Raw genomic sequence first — 27662 nt, 5'->3', positions numbered from 1 at the left:
GCTTTGAGACTAACACTGCACCCGTGTAGTTTTTCATAGGTAAGCTTTATCAGGTCAAAACAGCCAAAATGTACCCGGGTAAAAAAGTACCAAAGTCCACATGATACTCTTGAAAAACTTCTGACAGGAGCTATTTGTCACACCACACAAATTCCAACCACCAAGTTGGATATTATGTGGTGTGATAAATATCGCACCGGCCACTAGGCCCATCATAAGTCATAATGTATTAACAACTGCCTTAACTGTTTTATTGTTTCTAGATGAGATTAACTGTTCTCCTTGTTAGACTACTAGTTCTTTGCTTCAATACACTTGTCCAATTTGTTTATGCACTTTCTATTTTCTGGTTACTGTAAATACATATACCAGTTATGACATATTATTGAAATCACTTTTCTGAAATTACAACTTTGGCTGGACATAGGGCCCAGAGTACTCGTCCTGACAACTGTATAATGATTTAGCAAATTATAAAAAAATAAATGAGATTCGCTTTGCAGAAGATCCAGGAAGGATCCCCCTGGATTTGGGAGGGGGGGAGGTGTTGGCAAATAACCACTCGACTCAACATTGAGGCACATAGACAAGATTTTAATTTAATTACAAACAACAGAGATATACGAAATAATAACTCTTCCATAAAATATATAACATTGTACAAGATGCCCCTTTCAAAGGGACTGTAAAATAAAGGGGGTAATGGACGTGGTAGGCTTTCATAAATTGGTCCACCCTGATAATAGTTCTTGCATTTATCATTTTTTTGCACCATGATGCAACAAATTCAAGACTAAGTTCTCCAACAATAGGGGGAAAAAAATCTAGATTATTATTTCTTTGAAACATTTCCTTTGACGAAACAGTGAGAGACACCGGGCTATTTTGGCACTCTTGGTAACAAGTTACTCATACACGACCATAGAATATTTTCGCTCGTGTGGCACAGATTGATCTACAAAATTAATATTTCTTGGACCTTTCTCCCTCTTTTTTTCTACCTCCTTTTCCTTACTTTATTTTCTTCTGTTTTTATTGTGACTTTTTTCATCTTCCTTTCATCCCTGCCTTTTCATCAGTTGGCCCATCTCTTCAAATTTGCATCTCTTTCGAATCTCTCTTTTTTCCAAAGATAAACACCTCGGTGGCATTCACTTTTCATTTCCTCCATCCTTACACTCACACTAAATTAATCATCCTTCTCGCTTCTATTAAAACACATGCATTATTCCACACGCTTTGTTCTGTCTACAGCTTGTATTCTTGCTCTCACACATGGACAGCCTCTCTGCCTTATTCCACTAGATAGTTCAAAATGACAAGCTTCTTTGGTGTACAAATGATATAACTATTAAGCATCTAAATCATTATATCTGGAAAACAATATTATTATTTTTTTTCTTACAAGTACTGTTTTCCCACTTCCTTGTCGCATATTTGTAAAAAAACGGGATTTCAATGCATGAAAAAAATGTGTAGATCCTAACAGTGGATAGAAATTCAAGTTATTTATATTCGTTTTAAATAGAGCACATACCTTATTACTTTGAAATGTTATGTTGCAATAGCTAATCCCATATCTTATGAACTTGACCTTTCAACCTTTATGTATCAAACAGGGTCGCCCACTAAATCTTTGTGATTAGTAGCATTTATTTAAATAATTTTATTTTATGATTAGAGTGACAGGCAGAATTCCTCTGAAAGTATAACATGGCAGACTGTGTACAGCCATATAGGTGCTTCAATAGGGGTGAAAATGTTACATCCGAAAAAAGACGGGACTCGTCCCTACATAAGCGCAAAAGGGTTTCAACCAGTGTTCCTCTTTCCACCACGCATTTCGAACACCTCTGGTTGTTAGTCCTCCATTTTGCGTAGTGTTGTCAATAGCCCTTGTTGCAGTAGCCCCTGTCTCTAATAAAGTAATGGTTCTCAAGTTTTGGGGCTTTGCATGAAAGAACAAAACAGAGGAGCATCTTCCCACCACAAATGCAGAAATGTCTTGCCTGTCATTTCCTTCTTTGTGTAATTTTTCCGTTCCTTCTTGAGATCGGCACTATTTTTTAAGACTTGGAAGCAATTGAGAGGGTTAGCTTTGACATTCATAGTTTTGATTTTATTCCCTGATGCTGTTTCTTGTACTGCTTGTTGTGTGCCCCCACACTGTCCAAGGAGACCATCTACACAGTGACTGGGGCCAATCCTTTAGGTCTTGCCCCTACTTTTCGAGAACCATGAAGGCAATGTGACATTCTACCCCAGGCCACAGACGCCCATTTTCTTGAAACATGCCTGAAAAATGGCCAATATTTGTTGGCTGCACTTTGAGACAAAGACAATCTATTTGCCAAGAAGTTCGCAGCTGTTTGTCTTTTTTTTTGCTCTTATCATTCTTCCTATGATAAGTGGTACATGCTGTACCCTACAGGTGTGGCGTAGAGTCCGACAGGTGAAATGGGGAGCATTGGTCTGTGGAAGGGGTAGGAGGAGCCGTACAAGGATGCATGTAGAGGAGAATTAATGGGGAAAGGCAAACTGAAGCCAGGAGGCAGGATGGGTTTGGCGGCCATTTTGAGCTTCTCCAGTTCTGCTTCCTGAAGTCTCTTGGCTTTTGCGCGGCGATTTTGGAACCAGATCTTCACCTGGGTCTCCGTGAGGGCCAATGAGCTGGAGAACTCAGCTCGCTCAGCAATGGACAGGTACTGTTTCTGTCGGAACTTACGCTCCAGTGCCAGCAGCTGGGAGGTGGTGAAAGGGGTCCGTGGTTTCCTATTGGTTTTGTGCTTCCTCAGGGCGCAGGTGGAAGGGCTCAGGTGTCCTGCAAAGTAATTTAAAAAGACAGTGAGAGGGTGAACAATGTGGCAGTATAAACCTGCATGACACTTGACAATGTGTTTACAACCATCAACATTTGCTAAAACACCTCTGCCAATTTAATTCACCATTCTTATCTAATTCGTCTATTCCTTTTCAGACTACTCTCTTGCATTCACTGGGTTTTTAGAAGAAGGCGGCATTGCACACAAAATGTATTGATTGATTTATGAACCCTTAATCAAACTTCTTTCTAGTGCTCAAACACATAATTTTATAAATAGTTATTCAATGTCAAGAACATAAATATGAATTCACCTAGAATCAGAGAACTAAGAACAACACATATCATCATGGACTTCAATATAATTTATAATAATAATATTTATTAAGGTAAGTATGTCTCTAGGCCTTCTTGATTGCTCCCCCTGCCAATCCCCATTCCAGACTCAAATCACACCACATACTGCCCACATAGCTCTTGGTTTAAATAAGGATCTATAAGCACAACTTTCCCACCTCTTATAACACTGCTGTCAAGCCGCTATCTCATCACGCCATAGTCTTTACGCCATCACAAGAATTCCAATGGCCTTATGTATCTGGAGAGCAGCAATGAACAAACAGGTACAAATGTTCGTCCCTCTAAGACGAGGCTTTGTGAACCCCAATGTTAAACAGGTGTATAGTTTTTTCTCTAGCTGTAGATCACATAGAAGTTCTACTTCTAAACTGAAGTGATTCTAAATTGAATTATGTGAGTTTCCCTTGCACATTGCCCAGACAGGATTATCATGTGTAAAAATGGCAAAATAATACAATACGGTCACAAAATGTGCCAAATAATTTGCCTTTTGTTGGTACATAATTCAGTCAAATCTGCCGCATAATTAAAATGTGGTCGTTTCCTGCCGCACAATTCCAGTTGCCCTGGGCTTAGATGAGTTGCGTAAGTCTGAGTTGGAGTATTGGAAGGAACTGCATTGGATGAGGCAAAGACAAGCAGGAGGTTCGGCTTGGGGGGAGGTGGCGTGGAGAGAGAAAGTCGTAGCACAAAGACAGCTCTGTTTCAGGCAGAAGCTATTACAAGAAGGTATACGGAAGACCTGGGGGCAGGGAGGAAGGAGTAGCGGCTATGGCAGAGCCGGACTGAGGGGGTATGCTGAAAATGATTTGCCTGGATGGGGTAGGAATGAACTTAAGTGTTAGTATAATTCAGTGGGCATGGGAAAACAAGACACGGAAGGGTATCAGGTGTGGGACGTGAATGACGAGGAGTCCACAGGAGGAGACCATCGCAAACCGGCAGAAACAGGGAGAAGGCAAGGGGCCGCGCGTGAGGAGGGGTGTTCCCTCGTCTGCCGGTTGCAAATTTACCATCAGTGTGTTAAGTGCGTTGTCACAGCCACAAAGTGCTGCCGTCTTTTTCCACACTCAGTTCAACTGTATAAACCAGCATTGGGCTAACTAGTTTTACCCTGTCTGTAATTGATGCAAAACAAGTCATTGCCTCAGTCCTGTTTCCGCCAGTGTCGGCGATATTACAATCTATCACATGGAGGAGGGGGTCCTAATCTGACACACTAACACGAGAAGAACGATGAAACCACCTCCCATCCTAAAACGAGATGCAACTAATGGGGCGGAGCACGGAAGAAACAAGAGGCTTTGTCAGAAGCACCCGTTCAGTTTGGGGCAAAAACTTTCCTGGGACCGCTGTGGTTTGTAATTCTTATAGGACAAAAAGTCTGGCGGGAGAGGAAAACACAATACTGGCAACGAACAGGTCAGGCCGATTTTAAATATTTTTAATACATCCCATTACTGGAATATGGGGCTCCAAAAGGTGCAGGCTGATGGCAAAAGCCCCATAGCTACCCCCTTTGTGGGGGGTCCAGAGTGGCAAGATGGTACCGGCTATAATAATGAGGCCAGGAGATGGGAATCTTACCATGCCACAAAGTGCAGGCCAGGCACCCCCAGCCAGACTGGTTCACACGGGGACACCCCAACCAGTCAACCCACTGACAACCAGACGTAAACCAGGGAAAATGGGGAAAAGGGAAACCAGGGCCTCTGATTACCAGCCCGGAGAGCAGGCTACCACATCAGCAGTGAAGGTCTCCAAGCCAACAGGTCAGTTCCATTCCTATTGTCTAAGAAGAGTTATTCCACCTCAAAGTAGCTGCTTCAGGAACTGAATGACATGTCGAGGAAACCACTGACAAAAATGTGAACACCGGCTTCACTCAAATATATTGAGGTCAAAACGTGAAAAGAGAGACAAACTCTTGACTGTAATAAAAGTGAATGAAACTACTCAGTTGCAGAATGATAGCGCAATCCAGAGTTTCTGCATCGTGGGCTATTTCACATATCCCACATTAAGCACAAATCTACTTGGAACTATGAAGAGCTATTTCCTTTGTAATTGTGGCTATTCTGCCAGGATGTACAGCAGAATTATGGATGTAAGTATGTATGTGGTATTTCTATAGCCTGAACCTAGCCGAATGGCATCAGAGGGCTGTACTAGGTCAAAGGCAATAATCATTTCTAAGTGTCAATCGAGGTGTAGCTGGCTTCTTACCACAAAGTGGACTTGTGCCACACTGTGACCTAGCGTTCTTTAGAAAGGAGTGTCCTCAGCTCTTTCCTAAATTGGAGCAGGGTCGGGACAATCTTGGTGGATACAGGGTGTCATTCCAGAATATACAGCACACAGCTCTGAGTTAGGACATGCTTTTAATATTTTTAGCTCAAACAAGTTGAGATGTGCACCATGAACTTCAGAAATAAGAGAACATTTCTGTGATTAGGCTAATGTTTTAGTAAAACCACAGGCACCGAAGGCTGGCAGAAAATCTTTGTTGTCTGACAAACTTGTATAATGCTGCAACTGACAATAACAATTTAAAGTGGCTTTTCACTCCCAGGAGTGACATTTGACAGCAACTAATGGCAAAAACATTAATTTAATATGATGCCATTGTTAACATTGGTGTTTTTTTTTAATCTCAGTTGCAAAACTGTTTTAATGTTTCAACGATTTACTACACTCCGAAGAGGTGGAAAGGGAATCAGCAGCAATGACCCAGCATCAATATAAGCAACAAGATATTTTGCAATAGATACTTCGGTATTAGTTTGTTCTTCCTTTCTCTACTCGTGCATTAGGAAAGACCACAGGGAATCAACGAAACAACAGAATGCGAACTATGTTGTTTCGAATAAACACTGCAAAGTTTCCTAAATTATTGCAGATTGGGTTTTGCAAAAATAAAAAAATGCATTAGTTTTGCTTTTTGGTAAAGTAAACTCATCCCACCGCTATAGTAGGGCTCCTATCGTACAACCCATTTTCTCTGTTCAACGCAAGGATGCTGAACCATGGGGCCAGTTGTTAGCCTCTGAGCTGGATGATTTCACAATTTAGCTGCTCCTGCTGATACCAATGAGTATTATCAATAGGTCAAATGTAGGGCTATTGGAACGACTTGATTCTGCGGACTCTTCTTTTTCCACCTGCAATTAAAATGCCTCACAGCTTTCAGATTTTACCCTCTAAAATGTTTTCTGGCTGCACAAGACACTCTGAAAAACTTAACTTGTCCCCTTTAGCTGCTGTTTGTTGTAGTGAGGAGTCTAGTTTGATATTATTTTTCCTTCATAGTGTATCTTTTATAGAATCAGAATCCATTTTAAATCAGTGTACGTTGAAATGAGGAGGTAGCTGGTAAAAAGTATGGAATGTGCTGTAAATTCTGCCTATAGTCTCATATTATGCTGTAATATTCGACTTCCTTGGCTACATTATCTGCGTTCCCTTGACGCATTTCAGACTTGCTACATAAATAATATGGTCAGCTAAAGCAGCATAATTCGAGTGGTCTTGTTCACAGGACGTTTCCTCTAACATATACCTTTATTCCTTACCCTTAAGAATCCCTGGACATCGTTATGGTGTTCTCAAGGGAACCCCAATTGTCTGAAACTCCTATAGTTTCTTGAAACTCCTAGACTCGTTAGTGTTTTTAATTCTCACATCCTTGCGTATAATTCCCCTGTTCCTGGTGCAATAATCAAAAACATAAAATCTGATAATGGTATGTATATGATTTAAGTATTTCAAACTGAAACAATGTTGGCAGTGAAATTCAAGACTTACAGTAAATGGTTCTAAAGATCTTCAGAGAAGGTGGATGGTGCTGAGTGAGACCTTACAGAGACAGATTACTGCATCTATTTCAGATATTGCATTGACAGCCTTATGCTTTTGGTTGAGATCTGGAATATGTGGTGAACGGAGAGGGTGAGAGTGCCATGCTGGTGTAAATCTTCAGCACCACAGCATTTAGACTGGAAAGTTTGTGGAGATTCCAAAGTTTAATTTAACATAACTTGAATTGCCAGATTTTCTTTCTGCACAAACCCAAATTTGTGAGAAAGTGTTCACACAATAACATTTTCTTATAAGAATCCCCCTGAAATAAGGCTTTCCCCTTTCAAAACTACATTTAGCAGACATATTATGCCTCCTTTTTGAGTATCACTTAAACACAGGTTTAGCTATATGTTGCTGAAAGACTTATTGTGTACAAAAGTATACTTAAGAGTGGGTTATGGATCAATCCATTGCTTATCATTGGTTAGTTTTCTTGTTAATCTCATTGGCTTGCTTCTTATTTAATGGCTTTCCTTCCTCTGCTTCTGTATGTCAGTTCCTTGGAGCATGGTTTCTTCGCCATTCTTGTGAATGGATGATTTTGTATCCTTCCATGGCTAATATCGAATAACTAATTTTTTTCAGCACCTCATGGGAATCACTTCTACCTGTGGTGCTTCCCCCTCTCACAACTTATCCCTGCGCTTTCCACATTGCTATGCTTGTCCATTGCTTCTCCTGCGCTTCTCTGTCCTGCTGGGCATTTTTTCTGCTTTTTTGCTGATGCTGTTCAGATCTATGATAAGCATCAGTAAAGACAAAGTTCAGCTAAAGACTTTCAAAAACAACCTTTTGGATTTGTCAATGCTTGTTTTATTAACTTGTAAAGCTCAGAACTCTCACAGAGATCACAAAAAAAGTTTACAGAGCTGCTGAAGAAGTCTTTTTACACATCCCTTTTACATTTTTATATATCATACCCAACATATTCCTACTAAGTTTAAACACGTTGACTGTCCAAAGCTAGCTGATGTTTTATAAACAGTGACAGCATGGGGTGCATTTATAGTTGGGGCCACTGGAATTATGCAATTGTGCAGCGGTAGCTTTTTTGCATAATTGTACATTTGCCAAATAATCTATTATCTGCTGCATAATCAACAGATTTTAACAAAAAAATTGTTTCGAGCTCAAACAGTTCTAAAGTTACTAAAAACACAGCAGCGTATTGCTGCACAGTGGAAGTCACGTTGCAAAGGTTGACTTGTCAAATTACTGTTGCTTATTTCTTCACTAGGTGTTAAACTGGTACTAATGAGGTGCAACCAATGCCCAAACAGTGTCAATAAGTGTAAAAATGAGACAATAATGAAGTAATTTGTATTTTCTTGCTGCATAATTTACTCAACCTTGATGCATAATTTGGCCCTCTCATTCCCCATACTTCCAGTGGCCCTGTTTATAGTGAACAGTGAGCACTGTGCTGTGTGAATGGCACTTTGGGGGTTCGTTACAGTCCTCCTCAGATTTTAACCTGAGGCCCAGCAGGAAGTGCTACTGACTTTCTGCTGAGGTAGGCTTCCAAACTGTATTCGGCAGGGTGATTGTGCAAGGAAAGGCTAATCAAACAAACTAAATAACTAGCCTCTTTCGTCACCACTAGGGGTGGGGGACACTGGCGTAGCAAGAATGAATGATGGAACAACAAATGCTGAAACCACGCATGCCTAAACAACGTGTTTGGAACAACGACCGCGTTGTTATGACAAATGCCTTTACCATGCATGCCTTTACAATGATTATTCATTCTAAAAGCATGCCTAGTCAAGGCATGTGTGGGAACGGTATGCCTGGTTCTACCATGCCACCCCCCACCTGCCCTAAGGCCCAGACGTACCCCACCCCTAATACTAAAACTACCCTGACACCCACCAACCCTAAAACAAAACTACCCCGGATACCTCCCTTCTATCCTGAGCCCTAAACCCTTCCCCGACCTCCCCACCCGCCCTAAAAACAACCTACCCACCACCATGCCCCTACCTCGATCCCCCACCCCCACAAACCAAACTACCCCGATGCCCCCACCCCAAAAACAAAACTACCCCGATCACCAACCCCGACCCCCAAAAACAAAACTACCCCGCCCCACCACAAAAACAAAAATACCACCACCCCCCACCAAAAATAGAACTACCCCGATCCCCCCGCCACTGCACCTAGAAAACCAAACTACCCTGACCTTCCACCCCAAGCCCTTAATCCACCCTCCCACTCCTACAAACTAACCTTCAACCCTGACCCAAACCCACTTATCTGACCGCATCCTCTCCCGATCCACTCTGCCTTTTTCTCTGCCTTAACCATGCATATATATTATTCACAACAAGCATTGTTAAGGCAGAGAAAAAAGCAGTTGTTGTTCCAGCAAGCAGGGTTACCCTTGCGTTGCTCGGATAATCGTTGTTCCAGAGTCATTGTAATGGATGTTTCCAGAATAGCAAAGGCCCCCTAGGCCCCGCAGCGGGATGAGTGAGGGCCTAGCTTTAGAGGGCCTCCTCGGCACAGTACTCGGGCCTGAGAGCTCATAACTAAGTCGGCCCCATCATATACTTTGCAGGGGAGCTCCCACAAGTTTCAAGTTTTGTTTCACTGCTGGTAGGGGAAGTTGCAAAGTTTAGTTTTCTTGCTTAGTATGTGTGATTCCCACAAGAATAAAAGGCTTTCTGAATAATATACAAGGGTGGGTGCCAAGGTGAATATCAAGGCTTTCCTGTTAATCACAAAAAGACCTATTCTCACCATCTGATTGTGATTATAAAGGATCTTGCATACTTTCCCATCCAAAATCCACTGTCGAGTTTTTAAAAGTCATGCATTGAACATTGTTAGTAGACTGCACTTGAAATACACATATCCCCTCAAGACATTTCTTAGACTTGGATTCTTGCCTCCTCTATCCCTACTTCATCCTATTCAATCAAACTAACAGTGTAACATGTCTACCCCTCAGATTAATAATTTATATTTCCCTATACTAATCCACCACTAATCCTTTGGGTTCCAGAATTGCATGCTTCTCGACAAAAAGCACTTTGACACCTTGTCTGGGGTACTAGGCTCTATGAAGAAACAATTATAATTTCTGCTTGAACCAGCTCTGTCTTCCTCTGGCATGGTTGTTTGGGGAAACAGCTATTATGCTGGCCCACGCTCCCTCTGTCTTGAAGGGGAAGGGGAGTTCGGCTTGTAGGGGACGATTTATGGAGGGACTAGTGGGGTTTTGTCCTGGGTCCAAGTCACTTGAATCTGTTGATGCCACAAGGGCCTGAGAGGTAGTCAACCATAACTCATCTGCTATGAAATTTAATGTATTAGCTATGGAGTATTTGTTAGGCAATGTAATGTATTAGTTATGCCCATGTGACAATCACTATGATGTACTGTACATATTTTAACATTATATGAAAACTAAACATTTGTCGTGTTTATGAGCTGTAATAAATACGGCCAGAGAATGGTATATTCTCTAACACAAGAATTTTGGCTTGCATCGGGTCCTTTACATAATCAGCCAGATGTGGCATGAGTAAATGTCTGTCTGGTTTGATATGTGACCAGTCTTGCTGCAGTTCCCCACCCGTTGCTTTTAGACTGCACATGAAATACACAAATCCCATTAAGACATTTCTTGGACTTGGATTCTTGCCTCCTCTCTCCTTACTTTATCCTATTCAATCAAACTAACAGTCTGACATGTCCACCCCTCCGTTTAACCTATATTTATCTATACTAATCCACCACTAAACCTTTGGATTCTGGAGTAGCATGTTTCTCAATGAATAGTGCTTCAACGCCTCGTCTGGGTAAGAAGGCACTATATAGATACAATAACTTTTTCTGCTTGAACTAGCTCTGCTCTGGAAGACGGGCAGTTGACGCAAGGACAGTAGAAAATTAAGCAAACTGGGGTAGGCTAGAAATTGGGATCTACTCATGATTAGGATTGTGCAATACAAATCGCACATAGCTCTATTGGCCACATGTCAGTGTTTTCAATTACTCTCACTGTACTTGCTCACAGACGGACACGTTGGAGGAACTTTTGTCCTTATATGTTAACAACTGACAGGCCTCCTAGGCACTGTGATATTCCAATATTGGAAGCACTAGGAACTTTTCAGGACTTTAATATTTGCTTCACTTCCGCTGAAAGTTATATTTGTGTAAAGATTTTTGTCACCAACGAAGTTTTGTTTATATATTTTAAAACGCTGCTGATTTCCCTTTGCCTTAGCCTCTGCGTAGATTTGCTGTGCATTGCAAGGTCATTTGCACTCATATCGAACCAAGTCACAATTAAAAATTCAGGTATTTTTTCTCTGCAAGAAACTTTTTACAGAATTTTTCTAAGCACACTGGCAAAAGTACACTGTAGTAGGTATACAGTTTGCGAAATACATTGCCACAAAAACTCAGAAGTTTCGGCTAATGTGGGAAAGCATAAGACTTAGTAACCTTTCGGAAGCTTTGAACAGGACTGTGCAAAGGTTGCAAATCACCCATTAAAGTAAGTATTGGGCAAATGCACGACCTAGAATTTAATGTGATGGCATAAAAAGGAAAATATTCTGTAAAATGTCAAATAAGGCAGAGACTCTTTTAAAACACATCTGCAGAAAAATCCTCAAAATGAGGTTCTTATTTTAGACTGTGGCTTAGCCTTTAGGTGACTTGGAAATGTATGTGATTAAAACAGAGCAACTGGAATTTACGTGTTAAGCATCGTATTCTTGTGGACAGGACAGTAATTGTACTGCAGGAAGCGAACATAAAACCGAGAAAGTATTTATATCCAAAATATTTCACAAAATAAGTTGAAACACTTGGACGAGATTGTGGTCAGTTTGTTATCAGTTGACCTACATAGCTTTGGAGCAAAATCATGTTTTCAAGGTGCAGAAAGTGTTGTCCAGTTGTTTGTGGTATGCTGTTCAGACCCAATCAACGATACTTATTTTATCGGCTCTAGAGGTTAAACAACACCACTGACATTACAACGGATCACAACAACAGGCATCAGCCCAGCTATTCTGTGAAATCAATCTTGCACCGCAGGGATGCGTCATTCTCCACGTCACGCACGCATGCCCCTGGAGCCCAGAATCGATAATGATATCGGTGCTCTCTTAGCAATCCTTGTGATTTGTGTTCACTTCACTGTGTTTCCGGATTATTTCTTACGTTTTGTAATATTAGAAAAATATATAGGCCGAAGGGCAGATGTTCTTTAGACAATGCTGGCACAGACTGCTTTCTGTCTGGTCCACCGACGTATTAGACGTTAGAGTCAGTCCAACAGACAAAGTGGCCTCCCCTGTCTAACAGTGAGCGTTTGGGGAGCTCACGACATCTCCCTGTGAAAGAAAATGCGTCTTGTGTGTAACAAGGCAAAATAACGAAACAATAGAGACGAGCGGAGGCGTCTGTGGAACGTAATGGGGAACGTGGAGATGACAACACACCCACCCAACTTAACGCAGCTCCCACCAACAGCAGTTAAGGTTTTTGAGACTCTTTCAAGCGCACCCCGCAAAAGAAAGGCTTTATGACAAGTTCGCAACCCTACCAAGCGCATAACTTCGGCAGAAGCGCTAGATTAAAGTTCTAATTGATAGTATTGAAAGTACAATCGCAAACATTAAATGGAACAGTATCGCGATACTTGAATAACGGAAGGCGTCTCATTATTAGTTCCACTGCTGGTACTTTATCGATCATGTAATTGTTTGTCCAGCTTAACTGTGATGCCTTACTGACTTCCTCTGTTCCTCTACTTCTACCATCTCTCATGTTTGGTTCTTTTCTTTTCTGTTTGTTTTCATGTCGCCAATTACACCAGTGCCTTCTGACCTCTGTTTTCTCGGGGTTCAGGCAAAAGGTGCCTATTGTAGGTCCGGCTGACCTTATGCTGTACTCCTTTCACTCGGTGTGGGCTCCTGCCTGTCTCCGGCTCTCTCAGGGTTTGCATATAAGGGGTTTGGGACACTGGGGGATGTAGTGCTTTGTCCAGGATCACACACTTTGGACAAGTGCCAACGTTTGAATTAGAACCCGTTATAAGATGGGCGGCTTAAGCATCTGCTCCAGAACTGTGGTGAGCCGAGCTCCTCCGGGTCTGGTGTGTGTGGTTTGAACAGCGAGTGTCATCTGTTTACCCGCGCGCACATACATTTTTAATGCCTCTTCAAATACGTCAACTTAACACGTGTCGTGGTTAACCAACTGCTTCAGCCTCTAATCCCTGGCAGAAGCCTAGTTGAAGTAATTTTAACAGAGATGCTTCGCTTTCTGTTTCGGAAAAAAGAGATACAGCATCTTCAGCATCTCAAAGTGCTTAGAGGCCAGAGAAATAAGCACTTTCGGGTTTGTGCAAACTGCAATTGTCCACAACAGTTTTTCAGGAGGGCACTGTTTGAAGAGGAGCTGAATGTGTGGTCCGATTTTAACCCAGCATACCACTTAGGCCTCTCTGCATTTGCACTGCTAGCTTTTGGCGCTATATACTTTTGGCGCTATATACATACGCACAAACGCGCCCAATTAGGTACAAAATCGGAAGGAGGCATTTCACTCAGTCCTGCTATCTTTCTTGCATTCTGAAGGCTGCATTTTTTCATTATTAGTGCAGGGAAAGAGTGCCCGGAAGGGAAGGGAAGGGACTTGCAGCACTGGGTGAGCTCTGCACATTTACAGGGGACAGGAAACTCGATAACTCTGCAGAGGAAACAATAACCCCCCCCCCCTTTCTCTCCTCCCTTGTCCGGAGGTACAATCCACGGAACATCCTGCTGGCGTCTCCTTAATTTAATAAAAAATAATATAATGATTTAAGAAGCTGGAGGGATGCTTCGTTTCACACTCCCTAAACTTTGTATAGAAATATGAACATATACTCAATGTATGTGCGCAGGTTTGAGTTTAAAATGTAAACAAAAGATCTGTTGGGGAGATGTGAGAAAGTTAATTGGGCACACTTTTGGAATTCATAATCCAGGTCGCAACTTTGGCGTGTTAATATTGCCTTGAGTGAAGCTTACTTTTTCCATGTTTGGCGATACCCATTTTGCTTACAAACAAAGGGAAAGCTAACAGTTGTATAAAATTAACTTTATTTAATTACAAAAAAAAAGTAAAACTGTGAAACAAATATTCTGGTCTAATCGCATACACGGGTGGGTCTAGTGATGTTAGCGCATCACTCCTCTGAGTATTACAGCACCATGTGACCGTTCATTAGCCAGGATGCTACTTTTAAGAAGTCCGGTACTGGACTAAAGAGACCCGTGGTGAGTTCAAGACTACACGGCTTTGGCATTTAGTTCACCGATTTTTAGCAGTCGGAGAGAAGCTTTGAGCACCGGCACTCATTCTTGGATAAATGAGTAACTGTGTTCGGGTAATATCACATGTATATCACGCCGGAGTCTCTTCCACGGATGTCAGTTGTGCGGCGTTCTAGCCAGTGGGCGTGGGTTCCACCCTGCATTACCGCGCCTGCACGGCTTGTGTCGATTCATCTCGCAATGACGTAAAACTGTAGTTTAACAATTTATCACACTCGACCCTCTTACTCGGTGACCCTGATTTTTGTTATCATTATGGAACCCGAACGCGTGCTACATTTTATGCGTTATCCTAGAGTTAAAAAGCAGGTACCTTATTCATTGTGTTCAGCGCCAAACATATTCGATTGAGGCATCAGGGCGCTTCTTGACATATAGAGTGACTGGGGAAGGCTGAGGGCACGTCCTGCGACCCGAACGGGTTAAGCGGGAACGGAGTGCGTAGCAGAGAAAGGCACTCTTTCGATGACAGGTTCTGTCTGAGCTCCCGCCTCTGAGAGCGGAGTGTAAGTCCCCGCAACCCGAGCAGCGCTTAGAAGCCTCCCCTCAGAGAGCTGGCTTCTGCTTTCTCCAGTCAGCAGGCCCGGAGCAATGGGGGAGGTCACAGAGGGTGCCCCCACCACACACAGCCTTCACACTCTCCATGCAAGGGCTGGTGGACTGGCACCCCGAACATGGTGCATGTAAAATTATAATACAAACAATTCATTTGCAAAAGCAGGCAAAGTCCTTGGATTTTCCCAATGAAAATGTCTCCATTTCTAAATATACATTTTTTTTTTTGCAATGTGTGCAGTTTTTATATTTTGTTGTGCAGTTCTACAGCTGAACATATGTGCGTTCTGGTCCAGGAAGGGCAGGGGGTCCACGGTCATTTACCAGAGTGCAGAAGGTGCAGGGTCTCTGTTCCCGAGGTAGCTCTGTGCAGGGCAAGGAGATGGATGGAGATAGACAAGATAAGACGGACAGATAGACAAGCAGACGGATACCTTGTGTTGAGCTTTTCGTCCCCTCTGGCACCAAAACCTGCCTCTACCATTGGAACCAAGGCAAATACAGGGGGTCCCATATACCATCTGTTTAACTACTATTCATTAGAAAAGTCATTTTGCACCACCTGCAAAAGGATGATATATGATCAGGAAATTGGAATTATGTGGCAAGGGAGTGCCACAAAATGCGTCAAGGTTATGGCAAATTATGCAGCACATTTTGTGATAGTATTACATCATTATTTTGTATTTCTAAAACTTGTTCATACTGGCTGGGCACAAATTGCATCTCATTAATACCAGTTTAACACCTAAAAATAGCAATAAGCTACAGAAAGGTGACCTGTCAACCTTTGTAACCGGTCTTCCACTGGGCAACACCATATGTCGCTACAATTTTAGTAACTTTTGAACCATTTGAGCTATGAACACATTTTTTTTTTTGTTAAACTCTGCAGATTATGCAACAGAGGATGAATTACGTGACAAATGTGGTAAATCTACAACTATGCAAAAATTGCCACGGCCGCACAACTGCATAATTCCAGTGGCCCTGTGTATGATGCAACCTCTTGCTACACAGGTTGCATGACAAACTGCAGTGAGTTGGGTTGCACATTTCACACAAAGGTGGGTGAACCAAAGAGAGCTCCAACCAGGCTTGAGACAGATGCCTGGGTCTGACTCGGATCAAGTGACTCTTGGAAACTTGACCCACAAATGAGCCAATCTTCAACATAGATGTTGTCTGGTAGCTACAACTGCCAGTCATGTAACATGGGGAACCAGTTCCGAATCCTGGCATCAGCGCAGCATTTTGTGAATCCTGGTACAGCTCCTTGTGCTGAAAAAAAAGCAACATAATCGTTGCCTGTTCAGGAATGCTCTTATGTCCTTGAGCAAGGTTGGCACTATGTAAAACTGTCAAAACAATGTGGATTCAGCCTGTCACCCAGCTCGAATTAAATACTCACAGAATTAAGGACACAGCGTTAACCTTTAATGTCAGAAAGAAATCCCATTTAGGGACTGTTTTGAATGAGCATGAATCTGGAAAATCAGGAATCAGTTCTGGCTTGGATTGACCACATTGTGTGATTCTAGGAAAATGCTTTATTTCAGTATCTTTTTTGTTCATTATGGTGTATCAGATCATCTTAAAATAAAGGAGCTCGGGAAGAGCATTATACAAAAACTTGGTTTAATAGCCTTAATGCTGCCTCATCTGAAATAAGAATCCAGGCTACATATAGAATACACATGACAAACGAGTTGCCTCTTAGTTCAGCAATAACATTGTTATCAGGCCAGGAGAAGGGGGATGGGAGGGGGTGCACAGGAAAGATTCTTGCCTCAAAATGCTTAATTATAATAGAATACTTGAAGGTAGTGATACAATCTGATGTACTATGGAGAGACCTGTTTGCACCTTAGGCACACTTTTTTGAATTTTGAAAATACCACATCATATTTGAATGTGCATGTTTGTTGCATGATTTACTTGACAGTTATTTTCAAGACTCAGATCCAGATCAGGCTTTTAGATTTGACCCTTAGCTCGCTCTGGCTTGGCTGTCCCTCTTAATTTGTTGTCTAAACAAAATATGCTTCTCTTCAAAACATATTATTTTGACTTAGTAGGGTTTGGTGTTTATTTTGTTTTAAGAGCAGACGTATTTTTAGAACTTTCCTCTGTTAAGAAGTCCACCAAGCATAGGAGGACTAGAGTTAAAAGAGGGTATTAAATCAATTCTACAACATGTGCCAAATGACTCAGTTTTCTATTTGTGTACTGCCCTTAGTTCTCGGAAGCTGCAGACATTACGTATGGGTACAAAATGCTTGTGAGTTACCTAAGTAGTCTAAGGAGTGAGAAAAAGATGTGGCACACACCCACGTCATAATAATTCAAAGACATGTTTTTTTTGCTCCATAACAAATTGGATGAGGAAAAAATAGACAATTAGTATAAACGTAATGTAAAATGGTAAACCAAATGTACTGGTTGCTATTAAGCGGTAAAAATGTTTGCTAAGCTATATTTTTGAGCCAACATTCTTGTAGTTTTTGTGCTTTTCGATCTAGGTTTTCTCCGGGAGCTCAGTTCATATTGTGAAAATTAGCAATATCATGAGTGCCAGCTTCTCCTACAATGGTTGACGAGAGCAGTTGTGGAATCTGGGATGAGAAGCAGTGAAAATACATATGTTTGAGAAATGTGCTTTTTTATTCTGCACGATGTGATGAGAAAGCGCCACTTCCCACAGGTACGGCAATAGTTATTTTATTTTAAAGGTGATTAACATTTAATGCAAATCCACAGCTGCGTACCTGCTGACTTTGGATGAATATCTACGGTGACTGAGCCAGGAGGCTGAGGGTGTGGCAGGAGCCCATGTATGGGCCGAGGACTGTAACTGGACATGCAGTCCCCACAGCCCTCAAGACCGCCCCAACACTGCTCCGATTTAGGAAAGAATTGAAGACTCACAAAGACCTTGAACAAATCAGAATGCAGCAATCGCCCATCACCAGCTTATTTTCTTATTAATCGTTAAGCTGGTTTTCATTTATACAGTACTCCCATGCCTTTTGGTCAGGTTTGTGCTTTACAAATACCATATACATACACAGAAGAATTGACTCGTGCTTTAATCACACTGAGGTAGATAAAAGGCGCTCCATTAAGCTGGGAAATAATAACGTCTGTCGTCTAAGGTCCATGCCATCAGCTGGTTCCAGGCTATGTTGGTGATATAAAGCCAGTCCTGGTTTTCCTGCCCCATCACAAAGACAGTTAGTGGCAGTTACTTTTTTAAGTGTCATTTAAACTAATGTTTGATGCTCAGCGGCGGTTATTTCATAACATTTTAAGCCATGGTTGTATATAATTGTTAGCTAGACCCCAGTGGGTCACAGTTCAGCAGCTTTGCCAATGAAAGTGGTTTAATTTCTGTAAAGGAGAGTTTCAGTTTGAGGGGCTCCCCCGCATCCTCTGACGCTAGCTCAGCCTCTGCCCAGTGTTTCCAGCCTCTCTCTAACCATGGTTGTCATATTTTATTTGTAATATTAATCAATTGCAGACTGTGCCCTTCACCTCCTTTCCAGTCTGGCACAGAGCGCCTTGCCTGGTGGCGTCAGTAGAGAACGTTTCCCAAACCAACATGGCCGACTTGAGTAGTAGCTTCTTCTCTTCCTGATGCGACTGCTCTCCTGTTCTCTCACGGGTGCTCTCCCATCTCCTTTCCTTCTCTGTATGTCACTCTTGCCCCTGCTGTGCTGTTGTTGTCATTGTGATCACATCTTCATTTCCACTAAATCTGCTTTGACTGTACAATAAAACCTCTATATAAATGAATGTGTTATAAAATTAAACCTGCACTGCCACAGGCTCCCAAGCACCTCACCCATTCCCCTCTCTCTCTCTCATTGGTTGACTCTTACTAAAGCACAAACGGCAGCAGGCTGGAACCGTAATTTGTGGGACTGACCTCTTATCTCTGGAATAAGGACTTCAACCAATGAGAAGCCTAGGAAGGACTTTCTTTTTCTGGCTGTTTTCTCATCAGCCAATTGGTGTCTATGAATTATGATGCCTTTGGACAACCATAGCATCATCTTATTTCATTTTGTTCAATCAACATTCTCGTGTGTAAACAAAACCCCAACACTTTATGCAATTAGTCGCCAATTGTTAGATGGACAAAGCACTGACGTTAAACAGCAAAAACCTTCTTATTAAAAACCAAGTAACTAACAAAACATGAAAATATCAGCCTACCTGCTGCAAACAAATAGCAAGGCACAATATTCAACTGAATTACGTCAATTGCCACGTTCTTTTGAAAAATAATATGCAAAGTGCAATCTGCTACATTTTACCTTTCTTCACTGTGCCATGACTCATGAGAGGCGAGGGTGGAATGGGTCACATCATCCCTTCCCACAGCAATGGTAATACATGGCTTGTTACACTGTGTATCTGCATATATTGTTTATGCCGCAGCATTTTATCATGAACATTTGTGTATTTAAAAAACTGTAAAACACTTTCCCACATTTATTGCTTGGGTTCAAAGTCGAATTCTTGTTGCTAGTGCGGTATATTGAACCTTGCATGACTGCACCTACCAATAACTTCACACAATTTACCAGCTCAGCTACCAGGAGTCCTCTTCAATGTGATCTTAATTCACTGAAGGACTCTACCCCTTTCACCAAGCTGGATTTCAATATTTAAAAAAATGTTTATGAAAACCGTCATGTGTTGAAAAACATATGCACAGAGTGTAATATGCTATTTATTACCATTGTTGAGAGGGGGGGGGTTCATCATAATTCTGTCCAGGGCTCATTGCTTTTGAGCCAGGTCCTCCCCTCACACACTCCACGTCTGCTTATGCCTTATGGACCTCACACTAAAGTAAACATCACTATTGTAAAACTATTGTAAAAGTAGGAAGGTTTACAAGATGTCCGGCGTCTGCTTAGGCCTCAAGGACCTCATACTAAAAGTAAACTTCACTATTGCAAAAGTAGGAAGGTTTACAAGATGTCCGGCGTCTGCTTAGGCCTCAAGGACCTCATACTAAAAGTAAACTTCACTATTGCAAAAGTAGGAAGGTTTACAAGATGTCCAGCGTCTGCTTATGCCACATGGACCTTATACTAAAGTAAACTACAGTAGTGTAAAAGTAGGAAGGTTTACAAGATGTCCACTTCTGCTTATGCAGCATGGACCTCATAGTAAACTACACTATTGTAAAAGTAGGAAGGTTTAGAAGATGTCCAGTGTTTGCTGATGCCACATGGACCTTATACTAAAGTAAACTACAGTAGTGTAAAAGTAGGAAGGTTTACAAGATGTCCGGCATCTGCTTATGCAGCATGGACCTCATAGTAAACTACACTATTGTAAAAGTAGGAAGGTTTAGAAGATGTCCAGTGTTTGCTTATGCCACAAGGACCTTATACTAAAGTAAACTACACTAGTGTAAAAGTAGGAAGGTTTAGAAGATGTCCAGTGTTTGCTTATGCCACATGGACCTTATACTAAAGTAAACTACACTAGTGTAAAAGTAGGAAGGTTTACAAGATGTCCAGTGTCTGCTTAGGCCGCATGGACTTCATGCTAAAGTAAGCCACACCAGCGGCCTAACAAAAAAAGTACCTGTAGGGAGCCCCCTTCCCCCTGGTCTCAGGGGCCTGTCGCCCGTGGATTCCCTGGATCTCGCGCCCCTATCTCCGCGGGGCCTTTGTTACGCCCCTGAACCACACTCTCACAAAAGTAGTGAGATGGACAACATGTAGGGTGCCAGGGTGTGATGGATGCGCACAGATCGCTGCAGCAGATGCACAAACCTACCCAGCAGTTCACTTATGATAACATGAATCCTTTTTACTGCCGTTTCGCCCTGTCAGGGGCCCATTGTTGTAGACTTTAAGTGGTGCAATTACTTCTGAATGAAAAGGAGCCGCTTTGTCCAGAGAATGCGTTCTTTTAGGAGACTCTGGGAGGTGAATGGGAGTTTCGCAATCACTACAGCAAAAGCCAGCACACACAAAACGGGCAGTGCATTTAGAAAATGCAGCTTGGGTTGAAGACGTGTTCTAAGACGTGTTCAAGGGCTGGTTATAAATCAGATTGGCGTCAGAGCAACGCTCGGGTTGTGGGTTAAATTATATCAGGGTGAGGGGAGGGCGGGGCTGCGGGCTAGCAGGGAAGGCAATTATTGTTTTTCCCTTTACCATAAAGAATTACGAATCCCCTTAAAATGGATGACTTCGCGTTGACAAATTTCGGGCAGGATGTGGTTCCTGTCTGCACTTTAAATCACTCCCAGAAGCGCTCTCCGCCTCGGCTTTTATTACCTCGGACGGTGCCAGCCCAGTTACAATCTGCTCTAATTGAAGAAAAACAGAGAGCTGGGAGCGCCAGGGGCGGGGCAGGGAATGCGCACTTTGCACCATCCGAAAATGGAAATCACCTAAATTCCCACCAAATTGAACAAGGAGGTCGAATTTGTCGCCAGCGTCTGTGTATTCGTGAAATTTTCAACGAGTGCCGACTGTGTGCCACTCTGAGCCTCTATAAGTTTATCAGAAGAAATATCTGTTGACCTTTGAAGGTTGAGGGCATGCGCAAAGGGTCCCAGGAATTCTGGAGACACAGGGGCTTATACACAAGCCCCTTGCACTGCCGAAGCTTCACTTTTTAGGCTGGCTGCATTGTGCCAGTTTTACAAACTGGCACAATGGGACCACCGCGCCAGTTTGTAAAGTCCTGCGCCACATTATACCTGCATCAGATATAATGCATGCAGTGTGGGCGTTCCCACGTTAGAAGCCATGCAGAACTGGTGCAGTGAAATTTCCTACATTTCACCTAGGTCGTTCGGTGACTTCACTGCGCCAAAAAAGTAACGCCTGCTCAGAGCAGGGGTTAAACTGACGCAGGCTTTCTTAAAATTGGAGCCTTCCATGCCTTGCTTGAGTAGCATCATTTTTTTTATGCTAGTCCAGCAATGTGTCAGTTTAGTGCCACAGATGCGTCAGAATTTCTGATGCATCTGTGGAACATGCACCACGGAGCGGTATATCATAAATACAGTGCTACCCTGGTGTCGTTAGGGACCCAGGGCTGGCGCAAGAAAACTAGTGCATTGTTTCCGATGCGCCAGTTTCTTGTGCATGAGGTCCTCAGTGTATGGTGGCCACAGGGGACCATCTGCGGGAGCATTATTCGCCACTAAAGGCAGAAGTCTTTGGAAAAGGATAGTCAAAGCCCCTGCCAGCAGTGATGTAGCAAGGATACCATGCATCATGATCCAAGCATGGGAACTGGTCCCCCAGCATTGTAGTCCTGAAATGCTCTGCATCCCTCAACCTTCCAGGGCCCCAGTGTCATTGCACCTGCTGCACCACTGGTAGCTACGCCCCTAGTGCTGAACAGCGGATGTGCGAGACTTTGGTACAAGCAGACTAGAATCTTTAATGAGACTTATGTAATACTTTTCAGCATGTGGCTCAGATTTTCGAACAGAATGGCCGCCTGTTGTCATTTCCACATAAACTCCCACCCATACAGGCTGTGAGAGGGTGTGTGCCCGGGGTCGAGGACTGTGGGCGGGAGCGAGACCCGCTGCCTGGGAGGTTGTGGGACATCTACATAATAAATCCACACCGGATTCGGAGCAGAAACATCCCACGGAGTCCCACGGTACGGCGAGTCATGCAATCAACTGTGCTGCGAAGACATAAACACGCACACTCACACAGCCGCTGTGATGTAAAGCGCCCTGAAGCTGGAGGAATACCCGAAGGCGCCGTTTGACACCTTGAGGAAACCAACACCACAAAAATAAATGCATGACGAGATGAAATAGTTTATGCAGTTAAAAGGGTAATATCTGCACAAGGAGTACATTTAATTCCGAAAGTGGCGGGGATAGTTGCGCTTTGCCAACAAAAAACGCGCTGAGATTGGAATTGCCTGAATTATATGTCCATTTGTTGCTGTGACTCCCTGGTGTTTGTCCCGGTTATGACATGGGTCGTGTGGCTAATGGCTTTCTTTTTGTCCACCCTGTAGACACTTGTGTACTATATAAGGATTATAGGAATATGTGAATGTGTTACAAGAAGGTGTATATTGGACAGGTTAGAGAGATCCTTGTGTTTTCATCCGTGGGAGAAGTTGTGGCCGAGCCCCCCAAATGTCACCAGTGGAGGCAGGCGACCGGCATCCTAATCACAGCTGCTCCCTTCCTCTCCGCGTTGTGTGATCCTGTGCAAACCAGTGCTCTCTCCTCCTCGATTCATTCGCCCACCAAGATCTGAAACCATGGGAAACGCTTCACCCCCAGCCCTGGGGGTGTTTCTAGGCACGGACAAAAGTATAAATCGCGCTGGAGAGGGCGAAATGCAGCGCAGGTCACTCGTCCTGTCCTTTGCCCAATGTTTGGGGGTTCCCGAACCCGAGTCCAGACACTGAACACACATTTAAGCTCCGTCTAACAGGCGCTGCTGTTGAGGCGAGGGTTGCTGCCTTGAACAGAAAGCCACACTAACAGCAGCAACTTAATAACAGCGCCCTTGTCACTTTTAAGCGCTGTACTTAACTGTTGTTACTATTAATCAATCAGGGATTTGTGAAGCGCGGCTACTCACCCGTGAGGGTCTCAATGCAGAGATAATTTCACAATCTCAGAAGGATGGTCTGCCCATCACATCCAATGTCTGCAGCAAGTGTTCAACTCACTAAGCCACCTCGCACTGTTCTTGTGTTTAGGAATTAGCGCCGCAGTTCTGAGTGCATTCAATTACTAAGTAGCTAAAATCCCAGTGCTTCTTGTAAACCCGGAGTTAAATTCACATAGTACAGATATTTTCGCACTTACTGACATGGATATGAAGGGAACGGAGCACATGATGCTCTGTGATGGACAACTGATGTTTACACAAATGTAGGTTTTGCAATAAGAAAAAATCTGCCTCTATTTAGTCTTGTGAAATTGCTTTCATTTATTGACGCTATTAAAAAATTGAGTAGACGACGTGCACATATCCGCAGCTAAACCAACGATTGCAATATTAACATTCCTTGCTTTATATATTAAAAAAAAAAAAAAAAAAAAAAAAAAAAAAACAGAAGTGGGCAGTGACGGGCGGGTTAATTCCCCCTAAGAGGATTTCTCCTAAAATTTAAGCCATTTTCTTTATTGCCCTGTAATGCAGACTTTATTAATGGGATTAGTGTATCCGCTCACAAGCTGCCCATTGTGCCTGCCTTAATTACACGTGTGTGGTTTGACAACAGTGCTTCGGGGTCACTAAAGTCTGAGGCGGTGCAGTGAGAGGGACGCCGCTTAGAGCAAAGGTTTCGAGGAAGACTGCAGATGGGGCCATATTGTTAGCTTATCAATAGCTTGCATAGGACACCGATGTGGCCATGGTCCGGCTACTGTCAGACATACCGGACACTACGCTATTCTTCGTTCGTCGGTTATGAGGCTCATAGGACACCGTGATACTATCTAATTATTACACACTCAACGTGGCCTGCGATATCCTTAACATTGGGAGGTATCACTAAAAGCTTCCAAAGTGCTGCACTAGTGTTCGCTATATTTATGCATTACATGTAAACATTGTTCGTTTATCAAACCTACATGTGGGATTACACGTGGGAATTTAGGAAACACTGCCTCGTTATTATAAACACGCACAACACTGCAATAGTGTATATTTGCGTTCGTTACACATATATTTGTGATCTATATACCGTTATATTTTTTCTTAGTCAACCAAACACACGAACACACACGCACACTTGTCTCTAAACTACACATGCAAACACACACAGCAATATTAGAAATGCATTGCAAACACACTCACGACCCCCGAGCATTTCTCATTTGAGTTCATTTGTTACACACACACAAACGCACACATAGATAAACACACAAGAGTAATTTAGCAGTGTTCATGTATGTCCACTTATTGCACACGCAGACACAAACACAAGCACGCAGGCGCGGAGCGCACACACAAAGTCAAGATCCTGGAATAACGCTCATTTATATTCATCTATTACCCCCACACAGGACGCTGTAACCCTGTTTGTTTATTACAGACACGCGCACGCACCAGCAATCACCGCTGTTCATGTTACACACGCAGGATCCTACACCAGCGTCCATTTCTCACACATCACTGGGACCCCAGGTACACGGACTTGTTACACACCATTGGGGTGCCACAATACACTCACTTCTTACACACCAATGACACCACACGGTGCACGCACTTTTACACACTACTGGGACTCCATGGTACACGCACTTCTTACACACCACTGAGACTCCATGGTGCACACACTTCTTACACACTACTGGGACCCGAGGTACACGGACTTGTTACACACCATTGGGGTTCCACAATGCACTCACTTCTTACACACCAATGACACCCCACGGTGCACGCACTTCTGACACACTACTGGGACTCCATTGTACACGTACTTCTTACACACCACTGGGACTCCATGGTGCACGCACTTCTTACACACTACTGGGACTCCATTGTACACGCACTTCTTACACACCACTGGGACTCCATGGTGCACGCACTTCTTACACACTACTGGGACTCCATTGTACACGCACTTCTTACACATCACTGGGACTCCATGGTGCACGCACTTCTTACACACTACTGGGACTCCATTGTACACGCACTTCTTACACACCACTGGGACTCCATGGTGCACGCACTTCTTACCCACTATTGGGACTCCATGGTGCACGCACTTCTTACACACTACTGGGACTCCATGGTACACGCACTTCTTACACACTACTGGGACCCCAGGTACACGGACTTCTTACACACCACTCGGACTCCACCGTGCATGCACTTCATGCACACCATGGGGCTCCATGGTGCACACAGCTCATACACACCACGGTGTACAGGGCAGATGTAGCGGCCGGCACGAATCTTATTACTATCAAGGGAGCCGGGTGCGGCAGGACGAGGTGGTCCTCTGTTGCACACAGATGTGCAAAGCCACAGCCAGTTGTGCTGCTGTTTCTGCAGATGCGATGGGCAGTGCTCACTCGACCCGGCTCGCGTCAGTGCGCACATACTGAATGAATACTCGGACCTGCTCACACCAAGTAAAGCTACTGTGGGTGCTCTGTGTGTTCGGCAGTGTGCAAGCGAAGCATTCAATAGGTGCAGTGAGATGGGAGCTGTCCTGGCGGTGTTAGGCCTGGTAAGGCATGCACTGCTAGAAAGTCTATAGTGTCAGCGTGTTCACAAGTGCGGGTGTGAGCTTTGCAGCAAACGCTGACAAATAAATGAGATGCAGAGGCGCCCTCTTCAAGCGCAGCACTCCTATAACTGCAGCATGTCAAATCACGCGCTACGAGAGTGCCACGAAGCCTCTCAACCACTTTGTAAATGTTTTGTTGTGGTTTTGGACGTTTGTGTTTTTAAAGATGTCGCTGACGGGAAATGTTTTCGCTAGTTCAATTGCTAGTTAGGGTAAGTACGAATTGTAAAGGATTTTTTTAACCAAGCGATATTTTAATTTGAAACAATTTAAACTCCAGTCATTGGCTGAAGTTATATTCAATATGAAGCATTTTTTAAAATGGAAATGTCAAGTTTGCTTTCAGGTCACTGTAATAAAATATTAAATATTTGTTTGCTCCTCTGCCTGGGTCAGTAAAAACGACTTTTAAAACAATAAATTATGTTCTACTAAGCGTAGCATTCCAAATGTTGGTGTGAGAATATTCCCATTAAACGTGATGGAAACGATGCGAAGGTGTTATCAAATAGTATGTTTATAGCAAGTTCAAATGCCTATTTAAACCAAAAAAATGATAAGGGTATGTCGCCGCCAATAACAGGCCATCTGTAACAGATCACTCTACGGTGCAAAAATCGGGGCGCCTTTGCGTGTTTGTTTGTTTGTTTTTAACAGGGGCTGTGCTGTATGTTTTTTACCCGACTCGGATAGCCTTTTATTATGACACACAAAACGGGTACTTGTGTGTGCGTGAGGAGGTTTCAGCACGTGTGCGGTTGTATGTACTCACCAGTGCATGCTGAGGTCGCTACTCTTTTTTTCGTGGTTAACTGAAAATGTAAATATCTTGGAAATTAAAAGTGCTTTCAGACGTATTGTTTCAACCACAAAGAAACAGTAACATGTATAAGTGCAACACTGCGACGACATTGTATCAACAGATCCATGCTGTGCTTGACAGCCTAAAGGCCGGGCTTCGAAGCGCTTAGAAAATTCTCAGAATGCGAGGGAAGCAGCCTGTTCATATACCACGAGACGCTCTGTACACACTTGATGTGCTTAGCTGCATATTGCACAATAGCAAGGAGATGTTTTTTTGTTTTCCTGCGATTGCCAAGGCCTCAGGCAGCGCTTAATAAATGTCAGTGTTGTGTTTTCGTTAAGTACTTCCGTGGTCCAACCTAAAACAGTATAGTTCACTTCAAAAATATATCGCCTCCTTATAATGACCCAACAGTTGTATTTATGTACGCAGGTGTTCCTTAATTGTAAAATCCACTTTCAGGGAGGGCACTGGCCACTGGCCGCAGTGTCATAAGAACTGACGTGATCTCGGCTGCACAAGCCACCATTGTGTGTCCTTTGGCAGTTACTAACGACGCGCACGTCCATGCGCGTCCCGGGTGGGGCTGTCTGCGTCCCGCGGGGAAGAGGGGGTTCACTCGAAGCTCTTCTATAAGATA

At 43.2% G+C, this 27662-nt stretch overlaps 1 protein-coding gene across 1 annotated transcript in view; it reads right to left on the bottom strand.

Moving 5' to 3' along the window:
- Positions 1–573: 573 nt before the first annotated feature.
- The window catches only part of MSX2 (msh homeobox 2), a 37231-nt gene continuing 10142 nt past the window's right edge, over positions 574–27662 (bottom strand). The window contains exon 2 of the mRNA XM_069244662.1: positions 574–2821. Within this exon, the coding sequence (XP_069100763.1) occupies positions 2400–2821 (422 nt within the window). The 3' untranslated portion in view covers positions 574–2399. The remainder of the gene's footprint in view (positions 2822–27662) is intronic.

Source organism: Pleurodeles waltl, chromosome 7 (assembly GCF_031143425.1).
Source record: "Pleurodeles waltl isolate 20211129_DDA chromosome 7, aPleWal1.hap1.20221129, whole genome shotgun sequence".
Taxonomy (NCBI): domain Eukaryota; kingdom Metazoa; phylum Chordata; class Amphibia; order Caudata; family Salamandridae; genus Pleurodeles; species Pleurodeles waltl.
This window is presented reverse-complemented; position numbering and strand designations above follow the sequence as displayed.